General features: G+C 38.6%; 1 protein-coding gene across 1 annotated transcript in view; it reads right to left on the bottom strand.

Moving 5' to 3' along the window:
* Positions 1 to 18,484, bottom strand: part of ARHGAP21 (Rho GTPase activating protein 21) — a 133,699-nt gene that overhangs the window by 61,900 nt on the left and 53,315 nt on the right. Inside the window, 2 exon segments of the mRNA XM_073229076.1 lie at positions 17,172 to 17,196; positions 17,441 to 17,620. Of these exon segments, the coding sequence (XP_073085177.1) occupies positions 17,172 to 17,196; positions 17,441 to 17,530 (115 nt within the window). The 5' untranslated portion in view covers positions 17,531 to 17,620.

Raw genomic sequence — 18,484 nt, 5'->3', positions numbered from 1 at the left:
AAAGTTCTTGTTGTACATTCCCATTGAGGCCGAAAATGTTCAGTAAGAAATAAGTCGTATGAGAGATGGTAGTAAGTGCTAGGGAAAATAACAGGCAGAGTGCTGTGATACTGTTTTTATGAATTGGTCAGGGAAGTTCTCACTAACAGGTGACATGGCAACAACTATAAAGGAAGCGAGGCTAAAGGCCAGACCCAGCAGTTAGTTTAGGGACTGGCTCATGGTAGTGACTCAACAAATGTTTGCCAAGAATGAATAAGCAACAGGAAATACATTTCTAGATTTAATGTATTTAGTATTCTTACGCAAGTGTTTCTATTCTGATTTTCTCTCAAAGATGAAAAGTCTTCTGTTAAACTTCACAAGCAGGGACCAGAACTATTATAATAACTATTTATTAACAGGATCTATGAATCACATCCTTTGAATGTATACTAGCTAGAGAGCCATCAGGCAAAAAGTGGGACAATCCAGGGAGGTGGTGTGTGTGCCCAAGGTCTTAGGTTATATAGCAGCTGGGAAGAGACAGCTCAAATTCCCTAATCACGGGGTCACTTCTGGAACTTTTTTCACGGAGAAGTTATTTCCAGAGGGCAGTCTAGAACATTTATACTGGAAACATGTACTTTTCTTGATTTTTCTTGCCTTTATAGCCCTATCTGTACAGTCAGTACCTCCAGTTAGTTCTCTGAAATCCAAGATCTAATTCCTTGACTACCAAACTAACTTCACAAGCAGTGTATCTTTCAAAGTGTTAAAATATACTCCAAAGAAAAAAAAACACACCAGATTTCTGACAATGTCTATTTTCATCCAGTCTAATTCCCTCCATTTTAGGTTCTTGAGAACATTGTTTCCTGGAACTTTTAAAAGTGAAGTTGGGAGATTATTTTTTAACTTCTCATCTAACTTGACCACCTTACCAGTTTATTTTACAAAGAGGATGCCCAGACTCCTCCTGAAGTCCAGGATTATCATGTTTTTGTTATTATTGTTCCAGCCTTACACACTTAGCAGCTATGTGAAAAAAGATCTCTAAATTTAAAAAGTGTCATCGACACTTTATTATTTAAAGGCATTGATGGGAGAAAGGGAAAGAGAAAGTAGGGAGGCAGTGGAGACAATAGTTTTCTTCCTCGACAGCAGACATAAGATGCCAAGAGGCTGCATTTTGCAGCTTTGGGAACACTCACTGGAATGGTGCCCAGGGAAAGTGGTGGTAGCTCTCTTTATTTAATACCTTTACTCAACAATCTGTGTTGCTACCATCACCTCCCAGGAAACAGATATATTAGGAGGCAGAAAGTCTCTATTTATTTAATAGACAGCATGAACAATCACTCAGATGAACTGTCTTCAAAATCTGAATAGGTATTTTTCAGGTGAGAATGAGGGAAAGAGTCTATCTGCAGCTCTACTTGCAAAACATTCATCTACTCCATCCTGCACAAAATATCTTTTCAAATATTTGAAAACACCTATCACTTTCTCCTCCTAAGCATCTCTTTTTCAAACAAAAGTTTCAAGTTTTCAATCTTTTCAAACAACATACCATAGTTTCAAAATTTATATATTGCTTTGACATCAATGTCCTTTATATCTGGGGCTCCCCAGTGTTTTGATCATGTCCTATCTAATGAGAAGAAAATCCTAAAGCCCTCCTTTCCCATGTTTTCCCACCTGAAACATAGAGAGGAACAAAATAAATATATTCAAGTGAACTGCTAACAAAAACATATGGAGTCACTTATCTTTGCATGTGATATGTGTGTGTGTGTGTGTGTGTGTGTGTTTACACATACATATAAAGTTATACATCTCTACACTGGGAAACACTGCCCATAATAGCAAACTATAAACAACTTGGGAATTTTATTATTTCTACACTGATGGAATATTTAAAGTTATTTTAATTGGAGAAACACATGGCAGTAAATCATTCCATAAGGATCAGTATCCACCAAGCTGAGCTCATACAGAGAAATACAGAATTTACACCTGAACCATAGTATACATACAGGTAGGGCCTAGCTACTAGGAAATTATATCCCCAAATAGTACTAATATCAAAATGTCCAGGCTTCTGAACACGAGCTTCTATTAATGGGCTCCTCCACCTAGCAGGCAGAAAAAGCCCAAGTTTCACCCAGTTAGGGCTCTATTAGGAGAATAACTGGAAATAATGCTCCCACCAACCCAGAGGCTGCCTTACAGCTAAGCAAAGTAGGGAGAAAAAAAAGAAGGAACAGAAATCTCTAAGCGTATAAGCCAAACCTTACACAGATCTGTAGGGTGACCCAAGTCAACAGCCTGGTTCTGGATAAAAGCAAACACCAGTCTACTTGAAGAAGAGCTTTTTCATCCTAGAGCTAAAAGTCTCCAGGAATAATTTTTGGAGATCAACAAACACAAAACAGTCAAACATGCACAGCAAAAAAAAAAAAAAAAACCCACTATGAGCTAGCACTAGCAAAAAAACCAGAGAGACCCACAAAGACTTTGTAACAATGGAATCACCTGCCACAGGTGATAAAACAATTCTGTTTACCCTGTTTGAAGAAACTAAAAAAATCAGCTCCAAAATGGTAAAGAGGAAACTGTAAGGTAAGTTGATCAAATGGTGCAGCACCACAAAGAACTTGAAATCATCACAATTTAACATTCAAACACATAAGAAGAAAATTATTGGATATATATTGCAAGAAATTATCTAGAATGCAGCCCAAAAAGACCAAAAAAAAAAAAAAAAAGGTAATGAAGAAAAAAATGGAGAATTAGGAGCTATAGGGATAGAGTAAAAAAATTGGGCATGTTTAATTGGGACCCCAGAAGAACAGAAGAGAGCACTGGGGTACAGATAGCAAGTGCAGAGATGCTGGTTGAGAATTTTCTAGACCTGATGATAGACATCCATTCATAGACACAGAAGCTCAATGAATCCCAAATAAGAAAAATAAAAGTGAATTCTCACCTAGACTTATCATCACAAAATGGCCAAACACCAAAGAAAATTTTAACAGCAGATATAAAAAAAGTTTGCCTTCAAATAACCAATAAAACCAAAATACGACTTCTTACTAGCAAGAACAGAAGCCAAAAGAGAATGGAATATTATCTTCAGTATACTGCAAAAAACTAAGAATGTATTTCAAATTTGAAGGTAAAACAAAGACCTTTCAAGAAAAGAAGACAAACTTAAGAGAACTGCAATACAACATAAAGATAAAAGGAGATAATAGAGTTCTAAGATTTACCACAATTTGGTTATCTGCTCATATACTGATGAGAACTCAACTGCAGATATTAAAGCAATGATATGTTATCCTTAAGCTCAACAGACTTAAGCCAACAGGCTAAGTTCAATTATGAAAACAGAGAAAAAAATGAAAGAGCAAATATCAAAGACTAGTACATTAGCCAAATTTATATCTGAAAGTTAATTAGGGATCTTTCAATACTCCTTACTTTTCAAGGGAACAGAAGCTTCTTTCTGACAAGAATGAATTAGGTAAGAGTAAAGAACTTTCTGCGAAGCCATGATAGAAACTGAGAGGAAATTCTACAAAGACTACCTGAGTCTGGAGTCCAATATTCCCACTTGCTCATTAAACACTTCCTGCCTCAGTTTCTCCTTCTAAAAAATGGAAGTGGTAGTAATATCCACCCAGGAAGTTGCTGTGTTGATTAAATGAGTAAGTCCACACTGTCTCAGAAGAATACTTGGCACATTGTAAGGTAGCTACTGCTGTCACCACCCTGTCACCTCTGCTGCAGCCACTATTCTCACCATCATCATGTCCACCTTCTAAAGTATCTTCAAGACAATTTAAGACACCTGTAATTGTTCTATTAAACAGCACTAAAAGTTAACAAAAATATGCAACTAATTAGTATGTTTACTGAACTACCAGAGAAACTCAAATGCTTTAACTGTCAACAGGGTGAACAATGGATTCTAAAGGGTGCAGTTAATGCTCCTCCCCAAAGATATCAGAAAAGACTCATGGAGCTCTGGTAGTACTGCTACATTTAAAAAATAATGTAGAAATGCGCCTGACACCCAACCACCACACCACAGACCACAAACATGCCCCTAGTAAGAATTTCTTTTGATAACAAAATTTTAAGTCCATATTTCAGTGTTATATTAATGACTGAATAATTTTTATATCAATCTATCCAATGGAAATCAATGACATAAAATATAACCAATTTTCTCACCTTTACAGACCTGATCTCTTCATTACACTGAAGAACATCTGATCTCTAAATACATGGGACTGTATAGCTGGCATTAAATGATAAACTCTGTCAATTAGATTCTTCTCAGGGATTTGGAAGGATTAGGATGAGGGAGGAAGAAAGAAGACAGAGTGAAGGGCTGTACCTTCTACAGAGGTCAGTGCATGAGAAAATCACGTGTAATCAAAATTAAATGTGAAAGCCATTTAAATCATCCTATAAATATTTGGGCTGTTGGTACATCAAAAGCCAAGACTGTGCTTTCATTACTCTTTGCATTTAGTAGCTTTCTAGGTTCCAGCTCTGCTGTGGTGGCCTGGGTACCCTATTAGCTCTTGACTTTAAATTTAGAGATGTCCTCTTGGATTTTTAGAATTAACAAATCTTTACTGAGGTGGTATGGATAAAATGAGAGTTCCTGTGGCCAGGATTCTCCTCTGGCCCTGGTTGACTAGCTCACTGCACACCTGTGGGCAATACATGGCTGTTGACTCTATATAAAGAGCTCCGCCCAGGGCTCTGGGTGCGACACGGTGGCAGGGCTGCAAGGCTGCAGGAGAGCAGAGCAGAGGCTGGAGTGGTGGCAGCGCCGAGGACAGAGGCCCAGAGGACAGCTGTGCAGACAGAGGAGCCCAGAGGCAGAGACTGGCTTGCTGCATGCAGACTCGCTCTGAGTGAACGGGATTTTGGTGACGACATGCCACCTGGAAATAAAGTTGGGTATAACCCTTTCACCCTGAGAACGTTTTGCTGTCATTTTCTTTGGTCACACTGAATCCATAGCGAACTTGCCTGGGGCTGAAACCCATTGGCAAGACAATTGGCGAAAGTCTGCAGGGTTCATTGTTGACCAAAGAAAAAGACAGGTTTCTCTTATGGGAGGGGTGCTTCAGCGGGCTGCCCCTGTGAATGGGGAGACAGTGGATCGTCCCCCAATGGTATGTGGTCTGAGGTGGCTTGCCTCCTAGAGAACTGGGCCCCACCACAGGACTGGAGGCAAGTGGAGGTGACACCTGAGGTAGTAGGGGTGGCTCTTGGTATAGTAAGCAGATCCTTTGAGAAGCAGAGTGCCCGTGAGGGTTGGCTGCTTCTCACAGTATTAAAAAAGGATACAGACAAAACCCAAGAAATGGTGGCATGAGAACACAAGCTGCAAACTTCTGTGGATTCCCTGAGGAAGGAGATGGCATTGATGTGGGATGAGGCAGCACGAGAACACTGGCAGTGCTAGCTCAGTCTTCAGAGCTACAGAGCTTCAGAGCTTCAGAGCTTCCCACAAATGAGGGAAATCATTTGGAATCTGTCTTTCCCCACCTGGCTTATTTCATAGAGCATAATGTCCTCCAGCTCCTTCCTTGTTGTTGCAAATGGTAGGATTTGTTTCTTTTTTATGGCTGAATAGTATTCCATTGTGTATATGTACCACCTCTTCTTTATCCATTCATCTACTGATGGACACTTAGGTTGCTTCCATATCTTGGCTATAGTAAAAAAATGCTGCAATAAACATAGAGGTGCATATGTTTTTTTGAATCTGATAAGTTGTATTCTTTCGGTAAATTCCAAGGAGTGGGATTCCGGGGTCAAATGGTATTTCTATTTTTAGTTTTTTGAGGAACTTCCATATTGCTTTCCACAATGGTTGAACTAGCGTACATTCCCACCAGCAGTGTAGGAGGGTTCCCCTTTCTCCACATCCTCACCAGCATTTGTTGTTTTTAGTCTTTTTGATGCTGGCCATCCTTACCCGTGTGAGGTGGTATCTCACTGTGGTTTTAATTTGCATTTTCCTGCTGATTAGTGATGTGGAGCATCTTCTCATGTGTCTGTTGGCCATCTGAATTTCTTTGGAGAGCTGTCTGTTCATATCCTCTTCCCATTTCTTAATTGGGTTATTTGCTTTTAGGGTGTTGAGGTGAGTAAGTTCTTTATATATTTTGGATGTTAACCCCTTGTCGGATATGTCATTTACAAATATATTCCCCATACTGTAGGATGCCTTTTTTGATTGATGATGTCCTTTGCCATACAAAACCTTTTCTATTTGATGTAGTCCCATGAGTTCATTTTTGCTTTTGTTTCCCTTTCTCGAGGAGATGGGTTCAGGAAGAAGTTGCTCATGATTATATTCAGGAGATGTTTGCCTATGCTGTCTTCTTAGAGTTTTATGGTTTCATGACTTACATTCAAGTCTTTAATCCATTTCGAGTTTACTTTTGTGTATGGGGTTAAATAATAATCCAGTTTCATTCTCTTGCATGTAGCTGTCCAGTTTTGCCAAAACCAACTGTTGAAGAAGCTGTCATTTCCCCATTGTATGTCCAAGGCTTCTTTATCATATATTAATTGACCATATATGCTTCAGTTTGTATCAGGGCTCTCTAGTCTGTTCCATTGGTCTATGGGTTGGTTCTTGAGTTAGTACCACATTGTCTTGATTACTGTGGCTTTGTAGTAGAGCTTGAAGTTAGGGAGCGTAATTCCCCCTACTTTATTCTTCCTTCTCAGGATTGCTTTGGCTATTCGAGGTCTTTTGTGGTTCCATATGAATTTTAGGATGATTTTCTCTAGTTCATTGAAGAATGCTGTTGGTATTTCACCCTATATAGATTGCTTTAGGCAGGATGGCCATTTTGACAATATTAATTTTTCCTATCCATGAGCACGGGATGTTTCCATTTATTGGTATCTTCTTTAATTACTCTCATGAGTGTTGTATAGTTTTCAGAGTATAGGTCTTTCACTTCCTTGGTAAGGTTTATTTCTAGGTAATTCATTCTTTTTGACGCAATTGTGAATGGAATTGTTTTCCTGATTTCTCTCTCTGCTAGTTCATTGTTAGTGTATAGGAATGCCACAGATTTCTGTGTACTAATTTTGTATCCTGCAACTTTCCTGAATTCAGATATTAGATCTAGTAGTTTTGGAGTGGATTTTTTAGGGTTTTTTATGTACAATATCATGTCATCTGCAAACAGGGACAGTTTAACTACTATCTTGCCAATCTGGATGCCTTTTATTTCTTGCATTGCCTTTTATTTCTTTGTGTTGTCTGATTGCTGTGGCTAGGACCTCCAGTACTATGTTGAATAGAAGTGGAGAGAGTGGGCATCCTTGTCTTGTTCCCAATCTTAGAGGAAAAGCCTTCAGCTTCTTGCTGTTAAGTATAATGTTGGCTGTGGATTTGTCATATATGGCCTTTATTATGTTGAGGTACTTGCCCTCTATAACCATTTTTTTGAGAGATTTTATCCTCCTTTTTGTTGTGGCGGTGGATGGTGTTGATGGATTTTCAAATGTTGTACTGTCCTTGTATCCCTGGCATAAATCCTACTTGATCATGATGGATGATCTTTTTGATGCATTTTTGAATTCGGTTTGCTACTATTTTGTTGAGTATTTTTGCATCTATGTTCTGTAATTTTCTTTTTTTGTGGTGTCTTTGCCTGGTTTTAGTATTAGAGTGATGCTGGCCTAACAAAATGAGTTTGGAGGTATTTCCTCCTCTATTCTCTTGAAAACTCTTCACTAAATGTTTGATAAAATTCAGCGGTGAAGCCATCTGGTTCAGGAGTTTTGTTCTTAGGTAGGTTTTTGATTACCAGCTCAATTTTGTTGCTGATAATTGGTCTGTTCAGATTTTCTGTTTCTTCCATGGTCAGCCTTGGAAGGTTGTATTTTTCTAGAAAGTTCTCCATTTCTTCTTGGTTATCCAGTTTGTTAGCATATAATTTTTCATAATATTCTTTAATAATTCTTTGTACTTCTGTGCTGTCTGTAGTGATTTTTCCTTTCTCATTTCAGATTCTGTTTATGTATGTAGACTCACTTTTTTTCTTGATAAGTCTGGCTAGTGGTTTATCTATTTTGTTTCTTTTCTCGAAGAACCAGCTCTTGCTTTCATTGATTCTTTCTATTGTTTTATTCTTCTCGATTTTATTTATTTCTGCTCTAATCTTCATTATGTCCCTCTTTCTACTGACTTTGGACCTCATTTGTTCTTCTTTTTCTAGTTTCATTAATTGTGAGTTTAGACTGCTTATATGGGATTGTTCTTTCCTGAGGTAGGCCTGTATTGCAATATACTTTCCTCTTAGCATGGCCTTGGCTGCATTCCACAGATTTCACGGTGTTGAATTATTGTTGTTATTTGTCTCCATATATTGCTAGATCTCTGTTTTTATTTGGCCATTGATCCATTGGTTATTTAGGAGCATGTTGTGAAGCCTTCATGTGTTTGTGGGATTTTTCATTTCTTTATGTAATTTATTTCTAGTTTCATACCTTTGTGGTCTGAGAAAGTGATTGGTACAATTTCAATCGTTTTTTTGAATTTACTGAGGCTCTTTTTGTGGCCTAGTATATGATCTATTCTTGAAAATATTCCATGTGCACTTGAGAAGAATGTGTATTCTGCTGCTTTTGGGTGTAGAGTTCTGCAGATGTCTGTTAGGTCCATCTGTTCTAATGTGTTGTTCAGTGCCTCTGTGTTCTTACTTAGTTTCTGTCTGGTTGATCTGTCCTTCAGAGTGAGTGGAGTGTTGGAGTCTCCTTGAATGAATGCATTGCATTCTATTTCCCCTTTTAATTCAGTTAGGATTAGTTTCACATATGTAGGTGCTCCTGTGTTGGGAGCATAGATATTTATAACGGTTATATCTTCTTGTTGAATTGACCCCTTTATCGTTATGTAATATCCTTCTTTGTCTCTTGTGATTTTGTTTTGACGTCTGTTTTCTCTGATACAAGTACCGCAACACCTGCTTTTTTCTCTCTATTAGTTGCATGAAATATCTTTTTCCATCCCTTCACTTTTAGTCTATGTATGTCTTTAGGTTTAAAGTGAGTCTTTTGTAGGCAGCATATGGATGGGTCTTGTTTTTTATCCATTCAATGACTCTATGTCTTTTGATTGGTACATTCAGTCCATTTACATTTAGGGTGATTATTGATTGGTATGTACTTATTGCCATTGCAGGCTTTAGATTTGTGGTTACCAAAAGTTCAAGGCTAATTTCCTTACTATCTAATAAGAGTCTAACTTAACTCACTTAGTATGCCATTACAAACACAATCTAAAGGTTCTTTTCTGTTTCTCCTCCTTTTTCTTCCTCCTCCATTCTTTATATATTAGGTATCATATTCTGTACTTTTTGTCTATTCCTTGATTGACTTTGGGGATAGTTAATTTAATTTTGCATTTGCTTAGTAATTAGCTGTTCTACTTTCTTTACTGTGGTTTTATTACCTCTTGTGACAGCTATTCAACCTTAGGAACACTTCCATCTATAGCAGTCCCTCCAAAATAGACTGTAGAGATGGTTTGTGGGAGGTAAATTCTCTCAGCTTTTGCTTATCTGGAAATTGTTTAATCCCTCCTTCAAATTTAAATGACAATCTGGCTGGATACAGTAATCTTTGTTCCAGGCCCTTCTGCTTCATTGCATTAAATATATCATGCCACTCCCTTCTGGCCTGTAAGGTTTCTGCTGAGAAGTCTGATGTTAGCCTGATGGACTTTCCTTTGTATGTGATCTTATTTCTCTCTCTGGCTGCTTTTAACAGTCTGTCCTTTTCCTTGTTCTTTGCTATTTTAATTACTATATGTCTTGGTGTTGTCTTCCTTGGGTCCCTTATGTTGGGAGATCTGTGGATCTCCATGGCTTCAGAGACTATTTCCTTCTCCAGATTGGGGAAGTTTTCAGCAGTTAGCTCCTGAAAGACACTTTCTATCCCTTTATCTCCCTTCTTCTTCTGGTACCCCTATAATGCGAATATTGTTCCGCTTGGATTGGTCACACAGTTCTCTCAATATTCTTTCATTCTTAGAGATCCTTTTTTCTCTCTGTGCCTCAGCTTCTTTGTATTCCTCTTCTCTAGTTTCTATTTCATTTTTCATCTCCTCCACCATATCCAATCTGCTTTTAGTACCCTCCATTGTGCTCTTCAACAATTGGATCTCCAACCAGAATTCGTTCCTGATTCTTGAATATCTTTCCGTACCTCCATTAGCATATTAATGATTTTTATTTTTAACTACGTTTCAGGAAGTCATGAGGTCCATGTCATCTTTCTCAGGGGTTATATTAATTTTACTCTGTACCAGGTTCCTTTGGCATTTCATATTTGTAAATGGCACCCTCTAGTGTCCAGAAGCTCTACTCTCTGGAGCTGCTCAGTCCTTGAAGCAATGTCAGGGGTCGCAGCAGAGTGGGATTGGTGCCTGGGTGGATGAAAGAGCTGTTTTCTGCTTCTCAGCTGCTATGCCTGTATCCACTGCCTGAACCAGTGGGCTGAGCACACAGGTGTAAGCTTTTGTCCCAGAGCAGCTGGATATGAATCCCTGCTTTCCACAAGTGACTGGAATGTCAGTCTCTCCAGGAATTCTGCCTCTATTAGCTTTCCAACCCCACAATCCCACGAGTATCATGAAAGCACCATGAAATGTAGGTTTTTGCTCCCAGAGAAGATCTCTGGAGTTAGGTATTCAGCAGTCCCAAGCCTCCACTCCCTCCCTGCTCAGTTTCTCTTCCTCCCGCTGGTGAGCTGGGGTCGGGGAAGGCTTGGGTCCTGCTGGGACACAGCTTTGGTACATTACTGTTCTGTGAGGTCTGCTGTTTTCTCCAGGTGTATGCAGTCTGGCACAGTCCTCTTTCCTGTTGCTCTCTCAGGATTAGTTGCATCAACTATATTTTCAAATTGTATGCAGTTTTAGGAGGAAGCCTCTCTCTCACCTCTCATGCTGCCATCTTTAATCCAAATTGCCAAATAGGTTCTTACTGGAGCTATGGAAACAATTGAAACCAGAGCAGCAGTTCCAGCCATTAAGACCAAAGAGGCAGAGGTCAGAGACAGAGCCACGAGTCTGGCCTGTGTGTCTGCAAGACTTTTTGCTGGAGAGGCTGGAGAACAATGTTCGAGCTTCCTTGTACAGGGACAATTGCAGAGAACTAAGGGCCCATAGACTGAGAGGACAGAATCCTGGAGGGGTGGAGTGTGGATAAAATGAAATTTCCTGTGGCCAGGATTCTCACCTGGCCCTGGTTGACTAGCTCACTGCACACCTGTGAGCAATACATAGCTGTTGACTCTATATAAATATCTCCGCCCAGTGCTCTGGGTGCGACATGGTGGCAGGGCTGCAAGGCTGCAGGAGAGCACAGCAGAGGCTAGAGTGGTGGCAGCACAGAGGACAGAGGCCCGGAGGATGTCTGTGTGGGACGACTGTGCAGAGAGGCCCAGAGGACAGCTGTGTGGACAGAGGGGCCCAGAGGCAGAGACTGTCTTGCTGCATGCAGACTCGCTCTGAGTCAACAGGATTTTAGTAACTTACCTGCCACCTGGAAATAAAGTTGGGTATAACCCTTTCACCCCGAGAACATTTTGCTGTCATTTTGTTTGGTCACATAGGATCCATAGTGAACTTGCCCAGGGCTGAAACTCACTAGCAAGACAGGTGGCTTGAGGGGGTTTCCATTTCTTGCTACGAAAAGATACTTTATTATAAAACTAATGTAGCCTACAGAGCTGTTTAGTTGGAAATAACTGCAATCACAAAATACAAATTTGTAATACTGAGGAAATTTATAGAATTCCCAGTTTCTTTTACTTACTATTAACATGCCTGAAGGTAAAATCTAATGCCAAAGGAGAACTCCAATAGCTATTTAAGCACCCAGCAAAAATGACACACACACTTTAGAACATTGGAAATGTTCCTACAACTAAAGCGAGGCGAGTTTTTACTCAGGGAACAAGTAAAAAAGAAGTAATAGTAGTTACAAAGCTCCAATAATTCTTTTTTTTTTAAAGTTTTATACCAAGCTTTATTCTCCTGGTGGTACATCAAGCACTAAAATCATGTCCACAACCCAGGAGTGCACAATTTGCCTCCACCTCCCTGCAGAGCACTGCGCAGAGCTCTTTATATAGCAACATAGACAATGGCTCATTGCCAACACATGTAAGTATGTGCCTATGCAGTAGGCCAATTACATCATTGCACCTGTGCAGAAGGTTACGGTCAGGTGATCATTCAGGCCACTGGAACTTCTATTTTCCCTACACCAGGTAATTAAAGTTACTTTATCTCTTTTTAAAATATTTATTTCTAATATTATATGTATCTATTAAGTTGTATTTTTATGTTTGCTTTACTGTTTTTCTGTCTCTTTTTTCCTACTATGTCTGACATACACAGTGTAGTTCAGGAAAAGAGCCAGGCCCTGGGCTAGTTAAGAAAAGCTTGAGGCCAGTTTGTGTGGCCAGCTGGCAGAACAGGTTAAGTTAAAACAAATCAGCTAGTTTGGGGAAAATAACTGATGGCAAAACAGAATGCAGTTTCTAAAGGGTTCAAATCAACTAGAATCAGGATGGGGAATAAAAATAACCGGTAGTTATGTGAACCTCATTATATACTCTTTGCATACTGAAAAATCACACCTCTTGACACTATGACAGTTCCAAGGCAGACCATCTAAGGACAAAAAGAGTGTCATGCTATTTCCCAGATATCCCTTCCGTACTCTTAGAAAACCCCACCTATTCCCATGAATATTCTACTGGCTCCTTAAATTCCAGCTATAAGATGACCCAACCCAATCTCACCATGAGGCTCACCTCCTTGAACATGCACTTTTTGTTTGTTTGTTGATTTAGTATCATTAATGTACAATTACATGAGCAACATTATGGTTACTAGACTCCCCCATTATCAAGTTCCCCCCACAAACCCCATTACAGTCACTGTCCATCAGCATAGTAAGATGCTATAGAATTACTACTTGTCTTCTCTGTGTTGTACTGCCTTCCCCGTGCCCCTCCGTACATTATGTGTGATAATCCTAATGTCCCTTTTTCCCCTTTATCTCTTCCTTCCCACCCATCCTCCCCAGTCCCTTTCCCTTTGGTAACTGTTAGTCCATTCTTAGGTTCTGTGAGTCTGCTGCTGTTTTGTTCCTTCAGTTTTTTCTTGTTCTTATACTCCACAGGTAAGTGAAATCATTTGATACTTGTCTCTTTCTATGCCTGGCTTATTTCACTGAGCATAATACCCTCCAGCTCCATCCATGTTGTTGCAAATGGTAGAATTTGTTTTCTTCTTATGGCTGAATAATATTCTATGGTGTACATGTACCACATCTTTATCCATTCATCTACTGACGGACACTTAGGTTGCTTCCATTTCTTGGCTATTGTAAATAGTGCTGCAATAAACACAGAGGTGCATATGTCTTTTTCAAACTGGGCTGCTGCATTGTTAGGGTAAATTCCTAGGAGTAGAATTCCTGTGTCAAATGGTATTTCTATTTTGAGTTTTTTGAGGAACCTCTGTACTGCTTTCCACAGTGGTTGAACTAATTTACATTCCCATCAGCAGTGCAGGAGGGTTCCCCTTTCTCCACAATCTCGCCAACATTTGTTGTTGTTTGTCTTTTGGATGGTGGCGATCCTTACTGGTGTGAGGTGATATTTCACTGTGGTTTTAATTTGCATTTCTCTGATGATTAGTGATGTGGAGCATCTTTTTATGTCTGTTGGCCATCTGAATTTCTTCTTTGGAGAAGTGTCTATTCAGCTCCTCTGCCCATTTTTTATTGGATTATTTGTTTTTTGTTTGTTTGGGTGCATGAGCTCTTTACATATTTTGGATGTCAACCCTTTAACGGATCTGTCCTTTATGAATATATTCTCCCATACTGTAGGATGTCGTTTTGTTCTAATGATGGTGTCCTTTGCTGTACAGAACCTTTTCAGCTTGATATAGTCCCACTTGTTCATTTTTGCTTTTGTTTCCCTTGCCCAGGGAGATATGCTCATGAAGAAGTTGCTCACGTTTATGTCCAAGAGATTTTTGCCTATGTTTTTTTCTAAGAGTTTTATGGTTTCATGACTTACATTCAGGTCTTTGATCCATTTCGAATTTACTTTTGTGTATGGGGTTAGACAATGATCCAGTTTCATTCTCTTAATGTAGCTGTCCAGTTTTGCCAACACCAGCTGTTGAAGAGGCTGTCATTTCTCCATTGTATGTCCATTGCTCCTTTATCGTATATTAATTGACCATATATGTTTGGGTTAATATATGGACTCTATTCTGTTCCACTGGTCCATGGGTCTGTTCTTGTGCCAGTACCAAATTGTCTTGATTACTGTGGCTTTGTAGTAGAGTTTGAAGTTGGGAAGCGAGATCCCCCCAGCTTTATTCTTCCTTCTCAGGATTGCTTTGGCTACTCGGGGTCTTTTGTAGTTCCATATGAATTTAACTATTTGTTCCAGTTCATTGAAGAATGCTGTTGGTATTTTGATAGGGATTGCATTGTATCTGTAGACTGTTAGGCAGGATGGTCATTTTGACAATATTAATTCTTCCCAGCCAGGAGCAGGGGATGAGTTTCCATTTGTTAGTGTCATCTTTAATTTCTCTTAAGAGTGTCTTGTAGTTTTCAGGGTATAGGTCTTTCACTTCCTTGGTTAGGTTTATTCCTAGGTATTTTATTCTTTTTGATGCAATTGTGAATGGAATTGTTTTCCTGACACAAAGCTCCAATAATTCTTATTTTGGTTATTTATAAACTTATGATTTAAGGAGCAACAGGACACCAGCAAGACAGCAATTATCTACAAGCAATAATAATCACCTAAAAATATTTCCTCCCTTAATGGCCTTTTTCTTTTAAACATTACACACACCATGGTTTAAAAGACTAACCAGTAAGAAAGAAAAATCATTTTTAAAACCAAAGAGAGCACACATATTTAAGACAGAAGAAACTTAACAGAATGGAAAAAGCTGGATAAGGAGAACAATCAGAAAATTAAGTGGCAAAGAGATTCCACTAAAATTGCCAAAAGGAAAGAACTCCAAAACAAAACCTTTCAACTGTTTCACAAAATTTCAGCATTATAACAGGATCTCTCGGGCATTTGAATAAAATTCTGGCAATTATTTTCTCTCCAGTGATTCTAGGCTTTGACTAGGATCATTGCACTGCAGGCCAGGATTCTATCCCCTTCAAACAAAGTCCATATAAAAGGATTTCATAATCTCAGTATGCTTGAACATAAGTTTTAAAAGGAAATGAGACTATAAAATAAAAATCATCACATTCAGTTGAATCAAAATAATAAATTACTTGTGGTCTGTCTCTAAATAGGTTGCACGCTAAAAGCTGATCGATAAGTAATTATTCAGAGGTCAGAAGAAACTTTTTTCATGTAGAATATGTTCTGGTGGTTGATCAGGTTTGGTGAATGCTATTTTGAGTACTTAAAGCTTTGTGATCCTCCACTACCAACTGGGAGGCAAAGATGGAGCACTAGTAACTGCTTAAACTCATCAAACTTTCCAGGCCCTCTGCTGGTCAGGTCTTCAGACCAGAGTAACAAGTAATTGCTCCTATAAGATGGTCAGAGCCTCTCAACTCAGGACACCCCTGACTTCTGTGTGAATTCTTGTCCTCTGGTATTCACAAATACACAGCAAGTTGCCTTGCTTTCAGCTTTGTCAAGGTAGAGAAATTCCAGAGTTAATTTCAGAATAAAATGAAAAAAAAAATACCCTCTTTAATACACTAATTCTTGACCCTACATAAGTCAAACTATTTTTTAAAGGACAGAATTGTTTTAAAACAAAATTATAGAAAGAAAGGAGAATTTAAAGTAAGTGAAGAGAAGTAAAATGGCAACGTTAAAAGAAAATGGGCCTCAGGTTACACACACCTGGGTAGAAGGCCAGCTCTGCCACTTAGCTATGTGACCTTGGGCAAGTTATTTTACATCTTTCTCGGCCTCAGCTTCCTCATCCACAAAATAGGACTTTTGCATCACACTGCTTAGCATTATCATGAAGACTAAATAGGATAATATAACACATGTTATGATGCCTCATATGGATTAAGTCTTTAATCATTTGATGAATGAAATTCATCTGTGTATCACAGGACGTTCAGCAGCATCTATGGCCGCTACCAGCTAGATGCCAGCAGCACTCCATGTCCCCCACAACGTGACAACCCCAAATGCCTATATGTATGTGTGTGTGTGTTATCACCATGTATACATATATTGCCATATGTCCCTGGGGAGCAAAAGTGTCCCCAGTTGAGAAGCCCTTTAAAGAGACTGGACACTTGAAATTAGCTTTCATTAAGGAATGTGTTAAAAACAGCCATGTGAAAGAAATAGTTTTAAGGATATTATCTACTTGTGTAACTCTGTTTTCCATTCTGAGGGCCCATAGGTGATATCTGTCTCAGACTTCAGTGCAACATCAGGGCATGGTCAATGAAGGATATATGGAAATTCTGTACTATTTTTGAAACTTTTTTTAAGTTTAAAATTATCTAGAAATAAAACATTTTAAAATGGATACATTTTATTGTGTGTACATTTTAACTCAATAAAGTGCATATAAAATTCAAACCAGAATAAATATTAAGAAATAACCCTATTCCCAGACTGACTCTCCTTTAAACTCATGAAATAAAATGTTTAAATCAAGACTAAGATTAACAAAAGAAAAAAAAACCCCACAAAATACTCTACTTTTCAGTATTTGAGTCATTATGTCTAACAGATAAAACACACAGTATTCCTTATCTAAAAGAATCACTAGATTTGAAAGATTACTCACTGAATAAAAATCTCAGAATTACTTCTCTAGTAACATATGACACATTCTCCCATGTAAACATTAATATACAATAAGCAATAAAGTCATCACATGTTCAAACCATGAGAGACAATGGGATTCCTAAAACTTTGAAATCCACAGTAAATTATGTAATTTCTATGACTGCCACATTTAAGAACTGGTATATATTTGGCTCCAAACAAACACCATTATCATCTCATTTAATATTACTTAAAGCACAGGACAATATGAGCAGAAAAACATTCAGAGAACAATTAAAACTTTAATAGCATACCTCCTCTGTTGCCATTTTCTTCATCCTACAAAATAAAAAAATATATTTCCATATATGAATATGTATTTATAAACTCTGGTAAAATCACAGCAAGTCTCAATTCAATTCAAAGTGCCCTCCTCCATGAATGCAGTAACAGTCTCATTCACAGGGCTTTTGCCAGAAGGAGGGAGCTCTCAGAGAAGGCAGGAAGGGAGGACAAGAGGACGACAAGGAGACAGGAACTGTCTTGTGTGTGTTTTTCAAGTTACTTTAATTATTTCTCTTACCTTATATGAAAATTGAATTGCAGACTCTGGGGGATAAACAATAAAATGCCTTAATGTAAAACCAAAGCCTTGAGATGTTCTTTTCAACATAACTGTTTTGGGACCTGGCCAGGAGAATGCTTCATCTTCGGATGGTGATACAGTTTCACTTTGTTCTTTTCCATCTTTACTTTTTGATACCTAAAATGAAAAGATATGTAGAAGTTACTAGTTAACTTGATAAACTTGCTTAAAAGAGAGTATATACTTTTGAGCACAGATATAAAATGAATGAGAAAAGAACCGTATTTCGGTACATGTACTTACTATATGTATTATAACAAATCATGCAGATCACCAAAAACTGCATTTTTTCTAGAAAGGGACACTATGAAAGTTCATTAGAAACAAGAAAGAACTCTTGGAAATCAGAAATATAATGGCTAAAATTTTAAATGCAACAGAAGGAATGAAAGAAAACATCAAGAAAATCTGGTAGAGCCTATGGGCTAGGAAACAAAAGCTGTGAAGAGACAAGGAGCTCTTACTAAGAACACTGAACTGTTATCAGATAATCCAACAGCCACAAAGACCCTTAGAAAATAATAGGTAAGGCCTTCAGGTTCTGAGCACAAATTCAGCCTCCACATAGGTAATCATTCCAGTGTCCTGGCCTTCCAGCTATTTGACCTCTCCTTCACTCTTGGCTTTTCTCTAGTCAAGACTGAAAACCCTTTACATCTCAAAACAAGGATCCCCCTCTTCATTCCCTCACCTGCAACCATTATAATTCTTCAGTCAGAGGCTGACCCTACCACCCTTTTCCTGTCTCTCACCAGCCCACATTCTTACTTCCCACTTAAGTCAGCTTCAATGCACTCCTTTGCCTTTCTCTCACTTCATCAGAGTTGCCAGACAAAACCCAGCCCTGGATAAATCAACATTGCCTACTCTGGCCTGCACTTTTGTGCTGAACATGAGTGAAGAAAAATATCTGCTTTCTAAGTTCATAACCATTAACCTCCAGAGAGCCATTACTGTTGCCTATGATAATACATTTCTCTC

The sequence above is a fragment of the Manis javanica genome, chromosome 2 (genome assembly GCF_040802235.1).
Source record: "Manis javanica isolate MJ-LG chromosome 2, MJ_LKY, whole genome shotgun sequence".
Taxonomy (NCBI): domain Eukaryota; kingdom Metazoa; phylum Chordata; class Mammalia; order Pholidota; family Manidae; genus Manis; species Manis javanica.
This window is presented reverse-complemented; position numbering and strand designations above follow the sequence as displayed.